Source organism: Hippocampus zosterae, chromosome 7 (genome assembly GCF_025434085.1).
Source record: "Hippocampus zosterae strain Florida chromosome 7, ASM2543408v3, whole genome shotgun sequence".
Lineage (NCBI taxonomy): Eukaryota > Metazoa > Chordata > Actinopteri > Syngnathiformes > Syngnathidae > Hippocampus > Hippocampus zosterae.
The window spans coordinates 12,696,485-12,720,194 of NC_067457.1; the positions used below are offsets into that span (position 1 = coordinate 12,696,485).

The following is a 23,710-nucleotide window of genomic DNA, read 5'->3' on the forward strand; positions in this document are numbered from 1 at the left end:
AAAGTTATACCCCTTTCCCACTGAAATTAGCAGGTAGTAGTGATCCGTGGCGACACGCAACCAATTGGCAAATTGTCCCTTTCCCATTGACCAACAGAAAGGCGATTCTGCGCCTCCCCCCAGCCCCACCACTCTGCGTCTGGTTACGTCACCACGCTGTGATTGCGTAGATGATAGTGCGACAGATTTCTTGGTGATAAACAAAGCAACATGGAAGAGAGTGTTCCTTCTTTTATCATGCTTTTTACCGTCCTCAAAATGGTCGAAGAGCAGCGGAGGATCAACTCTTTGCTACTAATGAGACAACAGCTTCAGGGGCAATCTCCTAGCTTTGTTGCAGGGGACTGCTATATACGAGGCTGATGGCGCACGATGTTATGACTCATCACGTACCGCCCTATGTCATCAGGTAATTACTGGGAAGTCCCGTGTTAGGCTTTCACACTGGAAGCAGAGGTAATCCAAGGCGATCACAACCCACCTCCGATGGCGTGCTGGTGGACACGGATCGGCACGGATCGACACTCCTTTCCCACTGCCCAAAAAAGCGTGTTTACCCGTGCGCGGCAGTGGGAAAGGGGTAGTAAAGGTTTGTATCACATTACATACCTTTGACGAAATGCACCCACTTAAATTTCAGACACCATTGTTGACACCAGTTAGCCATGACACTGGATTACCCACAGTGCTTCTTTTTATATAACAAATGACCCAGATTACCACTACTGTGCCTGTGCCTATCAGACAAGCAGAGGGTTAGGAGGAACAGAAGAAGACGAGGCAGTTTTGGGCGGAAAGAAACTGCAAAAAGAATAACGCTGACGTTGACTGTTAAAATAGCTGTCGACGGTCGTGAATAGTCATTTTAATCTTGGCAGCCCTACTTGTAACAACCATACATACCAGCTTTTGATTTGGCCTGGTTCTGTTGACTTGCTTGGTACTGAGCGTAAGCTGCCAACTTTGCTACAAGAGGTTGTTTCTGTAAGACTTTTGCCTTTTTTGTTGGAGGCTTGCCCTAGTAAAATCCAAGCAGACAGGACGATTTGTTTGGTTTACTGTACATTCATACGATTTTAGGAAACGGCACAGGAGCAAAAAACACCTTACCTGGAGTCTAGCCAATATGCTTGCTTTTTTTGAATTGGAAGAATAGCTCCTGGAACAAGAAACGCTGCAGAAACGCTTTGTTTTGGAATAGAAAGCATCTCGGACTCCAATCATTCCACACATTTCACAGGTGGCTGTGACAAAAAAAAGGAGACATGAGTCCAGTATGCAGTCAAGTCAATGGGTCAATTTAAACAACAAATTAATCCATCCAACTACCGTATTTTCCGCACTAAAAGGTACATTGGATTATAGGCGCACCTTCAATGAATGGCCTATCTTGCAATTTTTTTCATATATTGGACGCACTGGATTATAAAACGCAATATACAATGGAGATGGAGGTACGTCCTTCCGTTCGAGTCGAGAGGCGTTCATGACCGCCTCCGAAAAACGTAAATTAACTCATTGAATACCACACGTTTTCACTAGAGCAACCCCCTCAATCCCTCACATTTTATTGAATTTTGACTGATTTACGAGGCCCACAGAATTTTCTGTTTTATGGCTATATAAACATGCAACCTGTCAAAAGAAGGGTGAGACTCTCTTCTTTCAGCAGAAAAAAGTTTGTTTCTATCTGTCTCCGTTCGTTGGCAATCAGCATTAGAAAACTGCTAAGTTTGATGGAAAAGGCCGATTTTCTATAGAAATCCAGAGAAAATGAGCTTTTTGTAAAAGCATGCATTTCAAGCATCATTTCAAGTTTTACACTATTTTTTGCTTTTGTGACAGCTCAAATACCTCAATAAAGTGTTCCTCTGGCAAAACAACATTACAAAAAATGTTTTTTATAGAAAAATAATTTATTTGCACATAAAAAAAGTATTGAACTATGAACAAACGTGCAAATTGAATGAATGAATGAAAGTGCAGCTGTGAAGAGGATGGTTTTTGGCTTCCATTTAGTTTGTCGCCACATCGATTCATCCCCACCACGTCCAGGTGCACGACCTATAAATTATAGAAACATAAAAAGTTGCAAATATGTATTGCTGCAGAGTGAGGTATAATACTTTTATTTATCTTTCTTTCCACCACCAAAGTAAGGAGTCATCATCTTTTGGCTTCTGGTTGGACAATCTGTAATTTATAGGAGTACAATTACCAAACTTTTATTTTTCAATTTTTTTTTATTGTTGCTTTCCACTTACATTTCAACATCTCTCACACACACACACACATACATTCTCGCACATCTTGCAAGCTAGTCAGCAGTTACCTCCTCGTTCCAGCGGCTCTGGCGATAACTCTCAGCTGCTTTCCGTTATGTCCGAAGGCACATATTCGTCCGACAGATCGGGATCCAAATCGCTCTCCAATTCAACGTCTTCGCCGTCGTCACTACGAGACAATTCCAGCGAATCGCTGACGTGTGCCCGGCGTCGGCCTTGCGAAGCAATGCAGCCTCTTTGCCGTCGTCGCTGGAAGTCGCCGGGGAGACGATTTGTGGGCGATATGCGCCACGGGAGGCACAAAATGCTCTGCCAAGCGATGGTCCCCGACGTGAAGCATGTTCATCTTCATCAGATGAACTCGAAACTCGGCGTGAGCTATGTGCGTGAGCCGCGTCTAGCACGCCATGTTTGCGCAGCCATGACCGAAGCGTCATCTTCTCTTGCACACAAACACCATCTCTTTTGTTGTTTTGTTTCGAGGACGCTTTTGTACCGAACAAAAACAATCCTCAAGTGTTAGTTGTTTCCTTTTCTCCATCGTTGCTAGTTGCTAATGTTCCAATCCACTATCCACATACGCCCCTACTCCACGATACGCCCTTTCTACTCCTTCTGCGGCGTGATCCTGGTGGATTTTTGCACCATTGCCACCTGATGGCCATTTTTTGCTGTTTAACATTGCCGTCAAGCCTAATCCTTTGGTGAGAAGTTGCATCAGACTCTCTTGCACCCTCCTCCATGAAAAAACGTGATGGACGTATCTTCACGTCATGGGGAGGGAGCAGCTATGCACTAATTGACGTATTTATACGTCAAAGAGTGTAAATGAGTTAAGGATTATTTCAATGAAACTACGAAAATTTAAAATAATGCATCAAAACAGAAAATCAAACGAGGAAATCACAAAATAAATTCTGAAGCCCCCCTACAGAATTTATTTTGGCATTTCCTTGAGCATAGCTCCAACAGAACGATATTCTGGCGGAGACTGGACCGTCTCAGAAGTGTTTGTTATTTATTACTTCGCTGTGTACTGTATTCACAAACGAGGAAATCACAAAATAAATTCTGTAGGTGTGGGCTATAGACTTTATTTTGTGATTTCCTCGCTTGATTTTCTGTTTTGATGCATTATTTTCATTTTTCATAGTTTCATTGAAGGAATCGTTAATTTTCGTTTTTCGGAGGCGGTCATGAACGCCTCTCGAGTCGAACAGAAGAAGAGAGGGCACGGACACAGACAAAGAGGGTTAGTTTATTCATTCATTCATTCATCTTCCTAACCGCTTGATCCTCACTAGGGTCGCGGGGGGTGCTGGAGCCTAACCCAGCTGTCTCCGGGCAGTAGGCGGGGGACAACCTGAATCGTTTATGAATAACAAAATACAGTAAACATATACATGTAGTCTTTGTTGCTCTATGTGGCTTGCTGTTGCTTTGCTGACTTTCGCTGCGTCTCGCGGACCTTTTGCGGACTTAATTTTTTTTTTTAATGAATATGTTTGAAAAAAATCCACGATGCACTGAAGTTGCGATAAATGAACCGCGAAATAGCGAGGGATCACTGTAATCCGTTCCAGAAGGCTGTTCGAAAACCGAAACCACGCTCTGTTTTAAAAAAAAAAATATTGAACACGTCTGCTCACAATGGAACACTACACGAGGATGGGTAACTTCCTCGTCTACCCGTGGAAGCGTCACATCCTCGTGTAAGGAAGGCGAGAGGAGTCAAGTGGCGCATTCAAGTGCACTCAGTTTGGTCGAGAACCGAATTTCGGTCATAATCCGAGGCATAAAAAAACTTGAAATTTTTGGTCGAAAACAGATTTGGTCGAAAACAGAGACGTTCGAAAACCGAGGTTTGACTGTATTAGGGGACCAAAAAGAATTTTAGCTCCTTTTTAACAATATATTTCCAGTCGAACCTGTACATAGTGAAAGTCTGTGTATTGACAGAAATTATATATTCCATGATTTTACCCGTCCAGCCCATTTAGGAATAGGTTGATGTGATGTATTGTGTTCACCGCTTAAGTTATTAATTTATTGTTTTAACGGTCTTTGTTGTCATATACCCGCGTTTTGCGTTATGTACAGCATTCTGGATGTAGCAGTGTTTTTTAAAATGTTATACAGATAAATTTGAATTCCATTAAAAGTATTCATTTTAGTTTTGAGGGAGACATTTTTGTGTCAACCAATTTTTTTGAGTTTTTATTTTCTCTAGCCGTACATGTCATGATTTTCAATTTTCATTGGCGGTTAACTAAGAGCTGTAAGCTAGTGCATCAATCAATCCAAAACACACATGTCAAGATGAAGGTCCGGCGCGACCGATTATTATGTGGCTCATGAAAGCAAATCAACTTCCATGATTCTTGCTCACACCTGGACCAACATTTCTAATTCTTAGATCAAATACATAAAATATACCTTCAGCATGTTCTTGTTACCAAACACCTCCTTATAGTAACTTACATAATAGTTTAATGAACTGCTATCCCTGACTTCTTTATTGAATTTCAGACATACGTGAACTACAATGTTCCCCGCGAGAAAAATGAGTTTGACATTCCCTGATCTAAAAGCAGACTAATCACACTTGACTTGTTTTCTCATTCTACAAATACCACACCTATATTAATATTTATCCATCCATCCATCTATTTTCTGATCCGCTGATCCTCACAAGGGCTGGGGGGTAGGCTGGAGTCTATTATCCCAGCTGTCCTCGGGCAGTAGGCGAACCTTGAACTGATTGCCAGCCAATCGCAGGGCATACAGAGACGAACAACCATCCGCACTCACATTCCCACCTTTGGACAATTTAGAGTGTTCAATCAGGCTGCCATGCATGTTTTTGGAGTGTGGGAGGAAACCGGAGCACCCGGAGAAAACCCATGCAGGCACAGGGAAAACATGCAAACTCCACACAGGAAGGCTGGAGCCGGAATCGAACACATGACCTCTGCACTGTGAGGCAGATGCGCTAACCAGTCGACCCCCAGGCCGCCCGCAGTGCATCCAACACATCACAAATTAGAAAGACATATATCTGCGTCTGTGGACACTGACGCTTCACCAGGCGGAGCAACCGAACCATTTCTTCCCATTTTCCGCTTCAAAGTTGCATGACTCATAACATGCAGACCACTCATACCAGCCCGCCAAAATTCAGACAAAAATGTTTCCCAAAGCATAAAAATTAGAGCTGTCAAACAATTAAAATATTTAATCTAATTAAAAATGCAATTGTCATAATTAACTCAAATGAACTAAAAAATTAATCGTGATTACTCACATATTTTTTATCGTTTCTGAATTTCCTTTTAAATTTTTTGTCCTATTTTTCCCCATTTTAATGCTCTCATCAACTTGGAATCATGAATCAGTTTTCTATGTGCCAAATGCAAATATTTACTGAAATTATTTCAATTTTCAATTTTACATGAACATTTTTCACTTGGAGCAGTTGTTCACACATAATCGCTCACACAATATTACTGTCCATCAACAACAGTGAAAAAAAATATTTTGTCACACAACAGCTGCTTTAACAGCTTTTTTAATGAAATCAAAACAGAGCAATATAACATTAAAAAAGTGCACATCTAAGGTAAACTAGTACTCAGCCTATACTCTGGCATCTCTTCATTGGCTCCCCATTCATTTTAGAGTTATTTTCAAGATCCTCCTCTTTGTTTTCAAATCTCTAAATAATCTCGCGCCACCTTACCTCTCTGAGCTCATCCGCCCCTACACACCTGCCCGGCGCCTCAGGTCTGTGGACCAGTCTTTGTTAGAAGTACCAAGAACTAAACTGAGGCTCAGAGGGGATCGAGCCTTTTCTGTTGCTGGTCCCTCTCTCTGGAATGACCTCCCACTGAACATTCGGCAAGCCTCCTCGCTGCCAATCTTTAAAGCCCTCCTCAAAACCCACTTGTATTCTTTGGCGTTCGACTCAGCATGATTTTACTGCTTGGTGCTTTCTGCCGCCTTTATTACCATTTCGTCTTACTGTTTATTGTGTATGTTAAATCGCTCCATGTACAGCACTTTGTATGCAGCGATGGCTGTTTGAAAGTGCTCTATAAATACTGTTGACTTGACTTGACTTGACTATAGTGGATTTAAACCATGGTTGCATACTTCGTTTTTCTCAAGTTTGCTTTGAACACAGCAGTCTGTTTCTGTATGTTTGTTGGAGAATAACGAGACCCCGGACACCAGTGTTCGTATGTGCCGTTGTATTCAAAACTCACAAAATTGCCGGCCGTACAAACAAGCGCAAGCATTCCCCCGTTCTGCTGGGGCAAACCATTCTGAAAGAGGGGGGTTTCACTCCCCCTAACAAAGTCAGGCTATGTTATGTTGGTACTTCTTGCGCGGAAGTCTCTCCACGGTTTTTGTGTCTACCTCATTTCGGATGACTACACTTGGTTCGATGACAACACTGGAGACGTTTTATTTTCGCTAGGTCGATACCACTGCAACGCTGAACTTTCGTTGTCATGTCACCGCCTCTGCGCACCGTCACTGTCAGACGAACACAGAGAAGCTCCACCCGCTCTATTTATATGGACACGGAACGCTGTAACCTTCCACACAAAATAGTTCCAAACAAGTAACAATCGCGTCAGTGGCATACATCGTATACCTGTTAAGGGTGTGGAAAATAATCGATATAAATCAATACATCGATGCGCATGTGCGCGATGCGAGTGCATCGGCTCATTCACTGGGTACGACGCGATTCACGGGTGAAATCGAGATTCATCACGATGCATTGGTGGGTATCGGTAAAATCCGATATAAGCGCCGTTTTATTCATGTTAAACGTCACCTATCTGCCCTTTCCTAGGCGCAATGAATGCACCATCATTGTTTTGCGTTTTGTGTTGAATACGGACGGTAGCCGTGCGTCACATACAGTCCAGTACACAACTAGCGAAACACTATGTAAGTTCGCGCAAGCAGCAGCGAGGAAACTACTGTATTTAATGCTTCCGCAACATTCAGATCTTATTTTTGGAAATACTACGGCTTCGAAAATAAACACGGAAAGATTGATAAAAGCTCCGTAATTTGCAAAGAATGTCGCACTACGAAGCCATACAACAGCAGCACCACAATTATGCAGACCACTTAAAACGATGGCACCACATCACCGACAAGTTTCCCGCCCCCTCCCCGTCCAGTTCCTCGTTGGACACCGGAGAAACTCTTGGCAAACCAGGTCAGGATCAGAAAAAAATCTCTTATTTTGGGGGTCCCCTTGCAGGTCACTGTGACTGCGCAAGGAAAAACTATATATGGATGACTCTTTTGGACATTTCATTTTGACACTCAGTGAGAGTGGTCTGCGTACGCTACAATACACACAACAGCTTTGAGGCTGTGACTGCCACATTGTTTCAATTGTAATTTTTTCTGTCCTATGGAGATGGATATTTCATATAAGACACTCAGTGAGTAGGCTGTTTGTGTTTACACTACAGCAGCTGTGAGTCTCAGTTACCAAATTATTTACATTTTCTTTGCACAAAACCCAATTGTGAAAGGGCTTAAATAAGTTGTTTTACACGTTCTACTATTTATAAGGAATAAAGTGGTCTACTTTTTGCGAAAGGGCTTAAATAAGTTGTTTTACACGTTCTACTATTTATAAGGAATAAAGTGGTCTACTTTATGCAATACCATACTGAATTCCATCTTTTTTTTTACTTTTTTCTTTGCATATTTGCATCATGTTTAATTGCACAATATCACAACAAATTGCACTGTATCGTATCGTATCGCATTGATTTGAACTAAATGTGTATCGCGTCGTATCACATCGTGAAGACGATGAAACGTATCGCATCGTGTCGCCAGAAAATTCCATGTATCGTTTAAGTATCGCATCGCTGGTAATGCATCGAGATGTGCATCGAATCGTCCTCAGTGCTGAGATTCACATCCCTAATACCTGTATGATACACAGAGGGAGAAGAACAGGTAACTTTGATCTTGTTGTCAGTGGAGCAATCTGGCAACTTTTGGAAAGTAAACTTTCCATTCATAAACTCTAAGTTTTCGGTGTCTCGCTCTGCCATGGCTGGCAAAACAGACATGGGCCTGGACTTCTGCATCGCGCTTGTCGTTTTGTTCTGGTGTATTTGTAGAGCAACGCAACATCCGCTTGTGACGCGTGCCGCGTTAATCTCGTGAGAAAAATTTTAACCCCGTTAAAATTCATTTAAATTAATGCCAATAAAAACGCGCTAAACTGACAGCTCTAATATATGTATATATAGCCGTGCGATTGGCTGGCAACTGATTCAGGGTGTCCCTCTCCCACTGCCCGAAGACAGCTGGGATGGGCTCCAGCACCCCCTGCAACCCTAGTGAGGATCAAGCGGTTTGGAAAATGGATGGATGGATGGATGGATGGATAGATAGATAGATATAAGTCATTAAAGTTATCGTTAATTTACGTTTTTCGGAGGCAGTCCTTGAACATCTTGAGTTAAACCACAGAACAGAAGGCACGGATACAGACATGTCTGTATTGGTTGAGACTGAAAAGCATAAGTAAAGTATCCGTTTTAAAAACCAACACCACATCTCTCCTTTTTAGGAGCTTGCCTGTATGTCAGCTTGCCCGTCTACCGCTCAACCAAAAAAGCTTTTAACTTCGACAACAGCTAAACTGCGCAGCAAGTTGGTCGATACGACAAGACGCTCAACGACAAGACGGACATGTTTTTCTGCGAATTCATGTTTCCTTTTTTGTTCAAACATATACTGTATATATATGTTTTTGTTTTTTTTTTAACTACAACAACTGTCTTGTCCACGGTGCCTTTTATTTGTTCCACTGGGGTTTAGCAAGTGTGTTTATAAGGAGACGAAAATCTCTTTACTGTTATTAGTGTTAGTGCCTCAACATGGCTACGCTCGTGACATCAAAATAACGAACTCAAACGTGTGTTTGTTCAATGTTGTCAACTAATATCCGGATTAATTTCAGGCAAATTTTCCTACATTTTCCTGAGGAACTTTCATGAAAATTTGAAAATCCGGAATTCCGGGAAAATCTGGAGGACTTTCATCTCTGATGTTAAAATTGGTGAAAATAAAACATATTACAGTTTGTTTGTACAGTATTTTACATATTAGCTGCTCACTAATTACATGTGGGCAGTTTATGGTGTAAAATTGTTTTTTTTAAAAAAGCTGTTTAAAAAAAGTTGTTTTCTTGACTTGGAACGGATTAAAAAATGTTAATTGATTCCAATAGGAAACATGGTTTCGGTTTTCGAACAATTCGGTTTTCAAACAGCCTTCTGGAACGGATTATGGACGAAAACCGAGGTTTGACCATTTAATTTATTTTTATATATTACATTTTCCAATGCACCAAATGCAATTTCTACAACTCTGTGACCAGATGTAAATAATAATCATTAGCACATTGCACAAATTTCAACTCAGAAATCTGTGGCTGTTCATTATATTTTGTGAAAGGATATTGTATTAAAATATTGTTCCTAATGCACTCTGACTTCTTTGAGTGAAAACAAAGAATTATACTATGATTTTACTGGTTCGGCCTGCTTGACATCTAATTTGGCACTTTGAGCACCCTCTAATGAGTTTGACAGCCCTGATGTTCTTTTACTCTTTAACTGAAATACTCATTGTCATTCTACTGCACAGGTGTCAAACAAGGCCAGATCTGGCCCGCCACATCATTTTATGGGCCTGCTAAAGCAGTTCAAACATGTCAACTTCCATGATCCTTTTTAAAATGTCTACCAAAACTTTAAATTCTCATATCTAATAAATATATATATTCTAAGCATGTTCTTGTTACCAAACCCCTAATGTGGAATGTTTCCAGAAGATTTGGTGCAAACAGAACACTAAATGTCTCCCTCCAAACCTGTGAACAAATACTAAACAAACAATTCCATGTTTGTTTAATGCAGTCCTTCTCAAATAAGGGGGCGCAATGCGATGCCAGTGGAAGTACATGTTGACTCTGGGGAACATGCTTTTTTGCCGAAGATAAGTGAATCAAGTGTAATTGCACATCCACTACAGCAGTTGGCAGGAGCGCCCTCATTGTCAGAGAGTGTGCAGGGAGTATTAGCTCTATGGCAGTGGTGCCCATCCTTTTTTGTCACAAGTGCTACTTTTCAAGGAGCCAGCCTTCAGAGATCTACCAGTCCACTGTCACCATCTGACCCCCCCCCCCCCCCCCCACACACACACACACAACACACACAAGAACACTAAAAGTCCCAGGGCCAAGCCATTTGGCTTTCCTACATTGGATTGGATTGGATACAATTTTATTGTCAAATACATATAACCAAATATAAATCTAACAGAAAAAAAACAGCTACGAAACAGGTAGATCTCTGTTTGAAAAAAGGAAATCACTTCCTACATCAGTGGGCTGGCTGTGATCCCAATTTCATTTTGCAATCTCAGAATCTCATCCTCAAGAGTGGGGCTTTCAATGTAGAAAAGTGATTTGACTTTGGCGGCAATGACACCAACCTCAATATTTGCACCAAATGGATAACACATATAGCTGACGATAGGCTCTATGGATGCAAAGTCAATAAAACACCTCTCAAACTCTGACGAGATGCTCTGAACATGCTCCTCATAACTTGCACTGTCAAGCTATGTCACACCTTCCCCTTGACGTTGTAGTTCTGCTTGCTTGTGAGGGAAGTTGCACAAGTTACCATGCCGCAGCCGGGTGGACATCAGCTTTAGCTTGCTTTGAAATGTGCTCACTGAACTCATCATGTTGACTTCAACAACTTCAGTTCACTGAGCTGGCCAGTGAAATCAGTGAGAAAAGATAAATCTAAAAGCCACCGTTTTGTCCCACACCAAATTCCCCCCCCCCCCCCCCCCCCACACACACACACACAATTTCCTCCTCCGACTCCTTGCGGTCGACGTGGTACCAGTCCGCTGGCTCCCTGTCGAGTGCGATCAACGTATTGGGCACCCCCTGCCTTGACATCAGAGGTAATTCGCTAACTAGCTTAGCATTTAGCGCTGTCGTTTGCACAAGAGTGGTGATTCAGTCATCTGATTGGTTGCCCTCTGTGTCAATCAAGTAGCGAGATTGATGATAGGCTGACGTAGTACTTCTGTGTATTTAGCACCGTTGTTTGAATGGCATTGCCGCCACCGAGGCATTTTCAACGCTTGTCGTGTGAAACCCCAGGAGCCGCGTTGAACCAGCTAAAGCACCGCTGTAATCGCTAGCTGCTCGCTACTGTGAACAGCGATCAACTTCCAGCAGGATTTCAAACTCATCAGTAACGAAAGTAGCAATTGGCTGTCCTAAACGTCGCTCAATTATGTCATCAGTGCTTACTTGGGGGATGTTTTTTTTCCTTCTCTTTTTTACTTTTGTAATTTTTATTTGTTTATTTGCTGGGTTTTTTTCAGACAAAGGAAAGTTTTACATTTACGTCCCGCCCAGATTGTAAATCTGGCGCGATCAGCCAGCAGCGGCTTCATTTGGGGTTGGGGCCACAACAGTTCCCGCCGCTGCTCATTCAGAACAACGTGCTTCCACCACACAGACTCCAACTCTCCGATAACAGCAGAAAAAGTCGCTAGATTGTGACTATTTCACTAACTTTTTTGAGAAAAAAAAAAGAAAAATTAGAGGATCTGAATACTCACTAAATATAGTTTCAAAGTCGCCAAGTTTGGCGACACTGACTTCCTGTCATGTCTTTTTTTTTTTTAAGTTTTTTCCCCCATCACACCTTGCGGTCAGTTCAGTCGAGTGGTTGGGCACCCCTGCTTTATAGTGTCGTTTTTTGGCGGGATATTTTGCACCAAGCAGGCAATATGAAGTGCAGTAAACAAACCCTGACAAAATGAAAAGAAAGGCGTAACGAGACAAAGATAATGAAAGAAAAGAAAGTCACCCGAAAGCTAAGACAAGGAAATATGATGAAGCGTATTTAGTGCTTGGCTTCTACTACAGTGGGTGACAAGGAAACCTGATGTGTTAACTGTGTCTAGAAATGCTCTCAGCAAGTCAAGTCAAGTTCATTTTAGAGTTATTTTCAAGATCCTCCTCTTTGTTTTCAAATCTCTGACTAATCTTGCGCCACCTTACCTCTCTGAGCTCATCCGCCCCTACACATCTGCCCGGCGCCTCAGGTCTGTGGACCAGACCTTATTAGAAGTACCTAGAACTAAACTGAGGCTCAAAGGGGATTGAGCCTTTTCTGTTGCTAGTCCCTCTATCTGGAATGACCTCCCACTGAACATTCGACAAGCCTCCTCGCTGCCCATCTTCAAAGCCCTCCTCAAAACTCACTTGTATTCTTTGGCATTCAACTCAGCATGACTTAGATTTGTTCTTGGTTTTACTGTTTGGTGCTTTCTACCACCTTTATTACCGATTTGTCTTACTGTTTATTGTGCATGTTAAATTGTTCCATGTACAGCACTTTGTATGCAACGATGGCTGTTTGAAAGTGCTCTATAAATACTGTTGACTTGACTTGACAGCAGACAGCATGAAGCCAAATAAATCAAAGCGCCACTGAAACACATTATAGCTTCGCTGGAAAAGTTGTGCACTGCAAAATGTGCTCCTCGTAGCCATTAATCCTGACTTCCTCATTTTGATTTTAAAAAAAAGAGAGAGAAAGAGGGGGGGGGGGGGGGGGGGAAATAGCACTAATTGTTTTATTCTTTTTTGTTTTGTAGACTAAAGTGCTTTATTTTTCCTGCCCCTGAGTTAATGTTCCTGAACTGAATTTATGATTATTTATTGACGTATTTAATTTTAGTTTTCAGAATGGTGCAATGAGTTGGTCAAAAAGTTGGTAAAAAAATGTTCAAACAAGGTATAAACAAGGATTTTATGGGGGGGGGGGGGGGGGTATTTCAGGCAAATTGATGGATTTAAAATATTATCCGTTTTCTTCTTGTTGGGGATGGGCATAACAGAAAATAACTGAGAAGCACTGGTTTAATGTAAGCTCAATGCACTTTTACGCCAGGCCGTGTTCAGAAGAAAGTCAAGTGCTCGATTTGCTGCCTGAGAAGTCCCACACGACACATGCTATGTTTGTTGTGAGCGATGCGAAACAATCTCAGAGACCAATTACTACCTCCTTCATTGGTTTTTCCTATTCATTCTTGGATTTTTAAAGTTTCATTTTTTAATCTGATTGGGTTTTTTTGGGTCATCGGTCTTATTGCCTGACATGACACCTTAATTCCCAATCTGCCCAAAATTGACTCAGCCAATAGTTATTTTGCATCCCTAGAAAATGTTTTCAAAAACATAAAATAAAAATTAGACATTATGTACAAACCCATTCCAGCCTTTCCATCAGGATAAGTATAGACCTGGCCATTGTTCTTGATGATGGGAAGACTGGCAGGGAGAGAGGAAACCACCTCATCCTCGCTGTCCTCTGAGCTGGAGCTGCTGGTTGACTCCTCACTACAACTGTCATAGCCATCAAACATCCCAAACGAATCTCTTCTCTTCCGCTCTGAACGCGGGGTGCGCTCAGCCTTCAATCAAAAAACAAACCAAAACAAACAAACATCAGTTATCAAAATCAAGGAAGAAAAAGCAGCAGTAAACAGAAACTAATAATAACAAATTGACCAAAAGTACAGCGAAACGCACAGCTGATGGACAGCCATGACTACCGAAGATGAAGCTATTTTGACAAAAGAAGTTCCTCCCCAAGTGATACCTCCGGAGTGACGTGGCGTAGGAAGCCGTTGTGCATGGTATGTCATCAAAAACAAGGCAATACGAGAAACCTGTTGACTCATTTGAACAAGTAGCACCCAAGCGATCAAGTTGCAAACATGAAAGTGTGAGCAGTTTGCACAGCCTGCGCACGTAAACATTAGCAGTTTAGTCGCTAATAACCAGTCGGCAGCCACCAGATGAAAGCAGCAGTCAAACGTGTCATCGTTGGATGAGTCACATTTGCAAGTAAGAATGATGTAGGATGTATGTAGGATCTTAACTTCAATATTATTATGTTTACACGATAAGGCATATTTATTGTTCATGATTGGTCCATTTTTTAATAGTTCACCGTTTTATTTTATTCTAGACGCGTTGTACAGTAGAAAAACAGTTTGAAATTAAAGGAAAAAATCTGAATGAAATAATTACATTACAACAGTGATAATTTTACAGTTTACCACCAGCGAGTCCCAGGGATTAGCTGATCAGAAAAGTACGAGTCCCATGATGCATTTCGAGAGTCCCAAATTTCGAATTCTGAAATGGTCTACTTATTCAATTCATATAATATGATAATAACACAAACAACAACACATACATACAATTATAAATAAATGCTGCAAAAATTTAAATAATTCAGTAGCAGGCCTGAGGATTTCGGAAATTCGCGGAAATTGTTTTTCGGTTCCGTCGGCTTACCCACGGAAACCACGGTAACTCATTTTGGGTTCCGTAAACGTTCATCATGGGAACCCATTTTTCCATTTTGACTGATATACGTTTGAGTTTCAGAATTCTTGATTATGAATGTTTCAAGGGTGAATGTTTGAAAACTATGCATTAACAATGAACATTCCATAAGTAGCTGTGTACTCCAGGTTTATTCAATAAAATAAATGGATCAAAATATGTTGTACTCATGGCATCATGAATACAACATACCACAAAATCAGTATTTTTTCCAATCTCACACTGCAAAGATGAATTTACTGGTAATCATTAATACAGGTAAGTATTGATGTGGCTTGACATCCTCTTCCCAAGACGATGCATGTGTAATCTACTATCAATTTGACGAAAGAATTTAACAAACGTCATATATATATATATATATATATATATATATATATATATATATATATATATATATGAGAGCTGTCAGTTTAGCACGTTATCTGCATTAATTTAAATGAATTTTAACGGGATTCGTTTTTTTCTCACGAGATTAACGCGGCAGACGTCACAGCGGATGTTACGTTGCTCTGTAAATAAACCAGGAACAAAACAACAGGCGCGCTGCACAGGTCCACGCACATGTCTGTTTTGCGAGCCATGGCAGCGCGAGACACCGAAAACGGATACTTAAAGAGTTTATGAATGGAAAGTTTACTTTTAAAAAGTTGCCAGATAGTTCAACTGACAAGACCAAAGTTACCTGGATGTTTTGCAGTAGTAAACTGAGCTATCATCATAGCATGTCGAGTCTGAAATACCACTTAATGGCCAAGCACACAGCTGATGTGAGTACTCCGCCCCCGCGTCTAAGACAGACAGCTATGGATCATTTCAAAGCGAAAAAAATGGATAACACGACGAAGAACAAATTTGCTGAAGCCAGAGCTAAATGTATGGCGCCTGCATGCAAGCCTGTCAACATTGTCCACAGCCAGACTCAAGGTGAAATCGTTCGCGCTGCATCGAACGACTCCACTTCGGATTGCCAGCGAGAGCCTCCATTACAAGCTTTGAACAGAAAGTGTACGTGGTGGAGAAGGCTAAGGTACACCAAGCGGGAGAAGACACTGTTTCGGGAGAGAAATAAGAGAATAGGTTGATGAGCCTCAGGTGAATAAAGAGTAGGCATTCTGTTGAGTTCGATGTATGCCACTGACACGATTGTTACTTGTTTGGAACTATTTTGTGTGGAAGGTTACAGTGTTCCGTGTCCATATAAATAATGGGGGTGGAGCTTCTCTGTGTTCATCTGACAGCGACGGTGCGCTGAGGCATGTCGAGAGTTCAGCGGTGCAGTGGTAGCGACCTAGCGACCACACTGAAAATAAAACGTCTCCAGTGTTGTCATCTAACCAAGTGTAGTCATCCGAAATGATGTCCACACAAAACCATAGAGAGACTTCCGCGCAAGAAGGACCAACAGAATCAACATAGCCTGAGTGCTGTGTTTAAAGCAAACTTGAGAAAAACAAAGTATGCAAACATGGCATAAATCCACTATCGGTACTCAGCCTAGTTTACCTTAGATGTGCACTTTATAATTTTATATTGCTGTTTTGATTCCATAAAAAGAGCTGTTACAGCAGCTGTTGTGTGACAAAATATTTTTTTCACTGTTGTTGATGGACAGTAATATTGTGTGAATAACTGCTCCAAGTGAAAAATGTTCATGTAAAATTGAAAATCGAAATTGTTATTTCAGTAAATATTTGCATTTTGCACATAGAAAACTGATTCATGATTCCATGTTGATGAGAGCATTAAAATGGGGAAAAAAATAGGACAAAAAAATATGAAAGGAAATTCAGAAGCGATAAAAAATGCGTGAGTAATCACGATTAATTTTCTTTGAATAATAATTGATTAATAATATCTTAGAAGTAAAGGTGGCACACCAGTAGGCAGCCGTCGGCAAGTGCTCTCATGAGCCTTGCTTTTTTTGTTGTTTTTGTGTTAGTTTTGTGACTTTGTGTTTGTTGTTATGTCGTGTGGACCTAATGTGGACTTTTTTCAGCATTTTTTGGCCACAACATTCATCAAGAAGGAGAATGCTTGGTGGTTGCGCCTTCTCGGCAGCATGGGTATACCACCACTGTTTTTGACTGGGAGGAATGTCGGCGCCATTTGACTGTCGTTGCTGTTGAACGGTCTGCGGCGGGATGGATTTAAGGCTTGAGGAGCCGATGATGAGAAGAAAGGAGTGTTAGCGCCGATGTGGATTTGGAACTGGGAGTCGCAGCTTGGAGTTTGAAGCGGATTACGTGGGTCAGGAGAAGTGAACTAATCTCTTTCCGTCAATGGACGCAACAGCTTCGTGTTTGCTTTCAAAACTTAGTTTGTAGCAGACGTGTGCACATTTTCAGCATGACGTCTCTGATACACTAGTGAAAGGACACTTTGATCCTCTCCTCTTTCATCTATAACTGATTCAGACAACAAAGTGTATGCAGAAAAGTGGTGAAGATTGCACAACTATCTGTGTCCTATGTGTTGTGTTATTTAAACTTGTTTTTGACTTCAAACTGGCACCGCGATAGTGGCTGCCTTTCCAGCAGCTCCTATATTTTATTGTTCTACTTCCTTTCATAACTTTGCTGCTGTAAATTTGGAATTTCTCCATTGTGAGACTAATAAAGGTTTTCTTATCTTAATATGATGCATGTAAACGTGAGAAAAAATACCCACAGCTCCTCAGGTCATAATAATAATTTCTACAAAAATTATATGGACCACGCAGTCGTCGCTGCTCGTAACCTAATAAAAAGTTACAGAGTGATATTTGAACCCGTGACGCGATGGAATAAACCACCTTCGGGGCAACCGCTGAACTACTACACCGAGAGTTGGCACCCTTCCAGTGCCGTAAAATTTCTACTTGTCCTACTCTCCCGATTAGCGGCAAAATAACCCTTCGTGGTGAGTTACCAGTCACGTCAAAATAACCATTTCGTAAGTACCGCTTCCTGTTTTACTAAAACTCAATATTAAATAACCCTGTCCTCGGCGTACCTGAACAGTGTTTACGTTAAACATCGTCACTTCCTGCTTTTTGCAACACAGGTGACCCCAGTGATTAAATTATTCAACTATTTTGTTAAGTTTGGAAAAAAATACTATACCATGTCTGATCATCAACTGTTATCACAACGTTCACAAGAACAAAAAATAAATTAACAATTGCAAAATAAACGGCAAAACCAAATCAGCTCAACGCTAAGTAGCATTAGCATAGCTTGCTAGCGGAAACCTTTTGAAATAATTGTTACACTCATTTTCAAGAAACAAAAACGTCGTCACCAAAGTTTCAGGGTAGTGCAGTTATTTTTTTTCCATCTCTAGAAATGTTCGACAACTTTGAGATGATATATAGAAGAGCCAAAGATACTCGCTAGGTCTAGTAAATAAGACAACAACAAAGGATCATTGAAAGTAACCCAACGTCTATGTTAGTAGGCTCGCGGCCCGAAATGCTCATTGTACTTACCAAATCCCGTGTGTCTTCCATTAGTCCCTCATACAGATGACCTTCTCTTGACTAGCGCATCCACTCTCAAACGAAACCGACGGTGCTTACTAATTTTGGATTCGAACGAGCAAAGCCTCTGCGAATACTACAAACCAAACAGGATATCAACAAATTACGCAGGCTTCTGCGCATGCGTAACTGTAACCTACTTTCGTGTGATTGGTCAAGGGAAAATGCTGGTAAACACTGATAAATGTGTCAGTTCAACAAACTGTTTTATTCAAAAGAAAACCAACAAAGATAATTTAATACAGTACCGAAATAATATTACATATAGATGTTGTTCAGAAATTATAGTGCGCCTCAATTGCACCTACCCGAGTCACTTAAAAGGTGCACAATCTATGCATTTATTCCGTTTTAAAGTTACACATACATCAATACTATACACACAGATAGATAGATAGATAGATAGATAGATAGATAGATAGATAGATAGATAGATAGATAGATAGATAGATAGATAGATAGATAGATAGATAGATAGATAGATAGATAGATAGATAGATAGATAGATAGATAGATAGATAGATAGATAGATAGATAGATAGATAGATAGATAGATAGATAGATAGATAGATAGATAGATAGATAGATAGATAGACACACACGTTCTCTTCTCTGATGAATGTTACTTTCCGTGTAGGATTAACAAAAGTGAGTGTGAGCGTGGATGGTTGTTCGTCTATGTGTGCCCTGCGATTGGCTGGCAACCGATTCAGGGTGTCCCCCGCCTACTGCCCGGAGACGGCTGGAATGGGCTCCAGCACCCCCCGCGACCCTAGTGAGGATCAAGCGGTACAGAAGATGACTGAATGAATGAATGATTCATTGCAGAGAAGAAAAAAAGAAAAGAAAGTAAAACTGGATTTTTTTTGAAAATGAATTGAGATATCCTTTATTTGTCCCACACTGGGGAAATTGACAGTCTACAGCAGCAAAATTGGGGGGTAGAAAGAAGAAAAAACAAAGTGTTATATAGATATAGATATAGATATAGATATAGATATAGGTATAGATATAGATATAATCATATACCACTGGTAAAGTGGCTGTGCTATTACAATTGTTACTGGTTTTTCACGTATATTATTTTTTATTTTTTACACCAGATTAAAGGCTACTTTGAAGGCCAAAAATGAGGCAACATTTTTAAAGGAAATTTAAAATGGCCAACTTCCTTTTAATTTTGGAGTAGGGCTCCAGAAACTTTTTGCTGGTCTTGGGCTGTTACAAATCCCTCCGACTTTTGAGAGATCTTGGTGAAACATTCAAACAGGGCTGTTTTGTTAAAAATTTGTCAAGGATGCAACTAAGGTTTTTACTTTAATTTTAAGACCATCATTTTTCTCATCAAACAACAGGGCAGCAGTGTTGGATGAAATATTTACTTTGATTTTATATCATTAACATCTTTAGATGAAGGACCTATAGTTTCAAGACAAACTGCTCAAATCTCGAGAAGGTATTTAAAATCTGACTTCTTTAAAAAGCCAAAAAGTGGGGCCAAAAAAAATCAAAATCATTGATTTGTTTTCACATCATGAACGCCAAAAAAGTTTTACCAGCAAATATGAGGTTAATCTGGTTAACCTGCTGGGAGAAAAACATTTTTAAAAATTAAAACATATATTTCCTTTATCCTGTAGGTGGCGCTACGAGTGTGATGAAAAATAATCAAGTCAAGTTACAACAGCTTTTATAGTCAACAGGATGCTGCTTCAAAATAGCGGACTTATTCTAGAGTTTAGCACATTGCTCCAACAGACATTTTCGTCGATGTTGGTTTATTACATTCATCATGAAGGGTCACTCTTCAACCTCAGCCGTTTGAGGAGCAAGCGGGAGACCATGGTCACGACCGTCAGCGAACTCCAGTACGCTGATGACAATGCTGCGGTCTCCAACTCCTACGGGGGCCTCCAGCTCATCATGGACGGCTTCGCCGCGGCGTACAGGACCTTTGGCCTCTCCGTCAACACCAAAAAGACAAAGACCCTCCACCTGAACCATCATCCACCCCAAATCACCATAGACGACGAACCCATCGAGCAGGTATCGGCGTTCCCTTACCTGGGTAGCATTATCCAGCAGGACGCCGGCCTCACGGAGGACCTCACTCACCGTATCCAGGCAGCCCACACAGCCTTTGGACGCCTTGGTCGTCGGGTCTTCAGGAATCACGCCATTTCCACCAACACGAAGATCTTGGTGTATAAGTCTGTCGTCCTTCCGACCCTTCTCTATGGCGCCGAATGTTGGACCCTCTATCGGAGCAGCATCAAGAGGCTCGAGAGGTTCCACCAAGGACGACTCCGATCTCTCAACGTTTCCTGGGAGGAGAGATTGACTAATAATGAGATCCTCACCCGGGCTGGCCTCACGAGTATCGAGGCCATGATCACCTTGGCCCAACTGCGGTGGGCCGGCCACGTGCAGCGGATGAGCGACAACCGTCTCCCGAAGCAGCTCCTCTACGCGGAGTTGCTGGAGGGCACCCGTCCCCGCGGAGCCCCGAAGAGACGATTCAAAGACCAGCTAAAGGGTCATCTTCAGCGGAGGAGGACCGGCGAGCGCGGAGGAAGGAGAGGGCCCTGCAACCGCCCGGCCCCCCAACCCACTTCTGTCAATCCTGCGGGCGGGGTTTTCGGGGAAGACTGGGCCTCCACAGTCATCGGAGACACAAGCACCAGGAGCCGTCGCCCTGTCCTGGGGGCCGCATTCCTCGATAACGAGGGCCTTCACTGACCGACCGACCATCCTTCCATTTTCAACGCTGCTTATCCTGAACAGGGGCGCGGGGTTGCTGTAGCCTAGCCCAGCTGACTTCGAGCGGAAGGCAGACGACACCCCAAACCCGTCGCAAGTCAGCCGTAGAGCACATATAGAGACACCCGGCCATTCACACCATGGAAACCAATCCCAGTTTGGGGGCACTTATGAACCATTTTTTAAAGTTACACAATAAACTAATAAAATGTTGATTTTTAAAGGCTTGATGTTTGTGCAAATGTTCAGTTTTTCTGCATGCTTAGATTCTCAAAATAAGTGCAGTTTTCTTGGCGAACAGTGTGCGACGACAGCAACAGGTTTTCATTAAAAATCCCAAACTTTGTGTTTCATATGTTTGACAAACCATTATTATCAGCGTGACTTTCTTGGCAAATAGCCTCATTACAGCAGCATTCAAGGAATATATAAGATTAGCATTTTCCTTATCATCTGGAACATCTCAATACAGTATAAGACAATCGGACAAAATCTGAAGGGGTTCTTTAAGATGTGACCTCTAGCTGTGAAAGGCCAAATTTGAAATAAATATCAAAATGGCAGACTTCCTGATAGCTTTGACATATGCATAGACAAGATTTCTTATACAGTATTTTCACAACTGCTCAAATCAGCATTGTTTTTCTTGTCAAACAGTACATCTCCACAACATTGACAATTTCAAGACAAAGGGATATAGTCTCTTGGAGGAGTTTTTAAAATGTGACCTTTTCAAAAGGCCAAAAATAGGTCCAAATGTGAAAGAAAATTCAAAATACAGTCGTAGACCTCCTGTCAGCTTTAGCATATGGCTCCAGACCTTTTTTCAGTGTTGGGTTGTTACATGTGCCTCCAACTGTGGTAGCACTGGGCAAAATGTTCCACGGAAGCTGTGTGGTTAAACATTTATCGAGGGTGCAACCATTTGTTTGTTTGTTTGTTTTTGGGCGGGGGGGGGGGGGGGTCAAAATAACTCATGGAATAATGGTTATTTGACCAAGTGTGACAAGGTTAATCTGTTTTCACGAATATTCAAATCATCAAAATAAGCCTGGTTTACTTTTAGCAAACACCTGATCGCCACATCTTTAGCAAAATAAAAAGCTTTGCTTTTTTTGGGTCGTCTTGAACATCTTAGAATGAACTACCCACACAGTTTCAGGACATCAGATAATGTTTATAGGGTGAGGTTTTTTTAAAAAATATAACCACTCTGGAAGGGCAAATATGGGTCCAAATGTTCAAAGAAAAATCGAAATTGCGGATTCCCCATTAGCTTTCGCATATGGCTCCAGCAGACATTTTTGGACATCTTGGGTTGTAACTTGTTACATATACCTCTAGAAATTTGTTGATCTTGGTGACATGTCCAACCAGTGCTGCTTCACCCCCCGCCCTCCCCCCAAAATCAAGGGGGCATTGTTGAACCATTTTTTAAACATTGGAGAATCATCCATCCATTTGCTGAACCGCTGATGTTCATGTGGGAGCTAACTAGCTGTCTTTGGGCAATCGGCAGGGTCCACCCTGAACAAAAAACTTGAACTTATTTGAACTAATAAGACAAGATGAACATCATAGCACTATCCCATCACATTTTCCTCCAATTTAAAAACCTCAGCTAAACCACCAGTGCCTCCAGCAGAAAAATCTCGAGTGAAGCAAAAGCCTACAAGTCAAGCGAGAGCCGCCTTCTACACTACCAACACAAACCTCTTTGCCTCACTGAATGAGGGAATTTTGAGTAAATACGTGTACTGTTGTTACCTTTGTCTCAATTACGTAAAGCATAAATACCGTTTTTCATGTTTTAAACATGCTGGTACCAGTGATATTTCTTGCTTGCAATAATATCAGATATCTGATATTATTGATAATACACGCTCGAACTCTGATATTATTGATATTATTGATATCAATAATATCAGAGTTCGAGCGTGATTTTCTCCCCCTCTCCCTCCCTTGTGGTTTCTTTCTGACTTTCAGGTTGAGTGAACGCTGGCGCGTTTTGGCTGCCGCTGCTCAACCCGTATTGTTTTGTTTTTTTGTTATTGTAACGTGTCCTTGGGTGTCTTGAAAGGCGCTTATAAATAAAATGTATTATTATTATTATGACTAACTGGTCTGTTGTCAAATGCCTGTAGCAGGGATGGCAATGGCTAGTGATGAAAAAAGCGGAAAGGGGGCGGCCAATCACAACAAGACATCATACACGTCCAATTGCAGGGCTGTTTACAATCGGAAGATGGAAAGACTGATCGGGAGAGCTCGTAAAAACTCGACGATAAGGTACATGACGCTCCAAAAAATTTCTCAACGGATTTAGACGATTCACAAAGATGATAAATTTAAGAAATAAAACTGCGGATTTACGCATATCCGCGGAAAATTGCCATCTCCGCTGTAGTCTCAGACCTTGACCAGGAGAGGGTGCTAATATACCGTGGAGCAGTCGTGAAACCCCGGCTCATATTTAAGTGCATGCAAACATTACATTGAGTGTGCACCTCAAAATGTTCGACTGGTGCCCCTCAAATATCCTGGTTAAAAGAAGGACTGTCCTCTATAGTTAAAAAAAACAACTGTCTGGAGCCCCGTTTTATCTACGAAACCCAGCAATAAATGACACCA

At 41.5% G+C, this 23,710-nt stretch overlaps 1 protein-coding gene across 2 annotated transcripts in view; it reads right to left on the reverse strand.

Moving 5' to 3' along the window:
• LOC127604147 (MBT domain-containing protein 1-like) overlaps positions 1-18,451 on the reverse strand; it is a 75,845-nt gene extending 57,394 nt beyond the window's left edge. For both annotated transcript variants that reach the window (XM_052071095.1, XM_052071094.1), the window contains exons 1-4: positions 18,269-18,451; positions 13,652-13,856; positions 1,111-1,244; positions 904-1,018 (exon numbers count right to left, since the gene is read on the reverse strand). In XM_052071095.1, the coding sequence (XP_051927055.1) occupies positions 904-1,018; positions 1,111-1,244; positions 13,652-13,856; positions 18,269-18,289 (475 nt within the window). In that variant the 5' untranslated portion in view covers positions 18,290-18,451. The remainder of the gene's footprint in view (positions 1-903; positions 1,019-1,110; positions 1,245-13,651; positions 13,857-18,268) is intronic.
• Between the last annotated feature and the right edge of the window lie 5,259 nt (positions 18,452-23,710).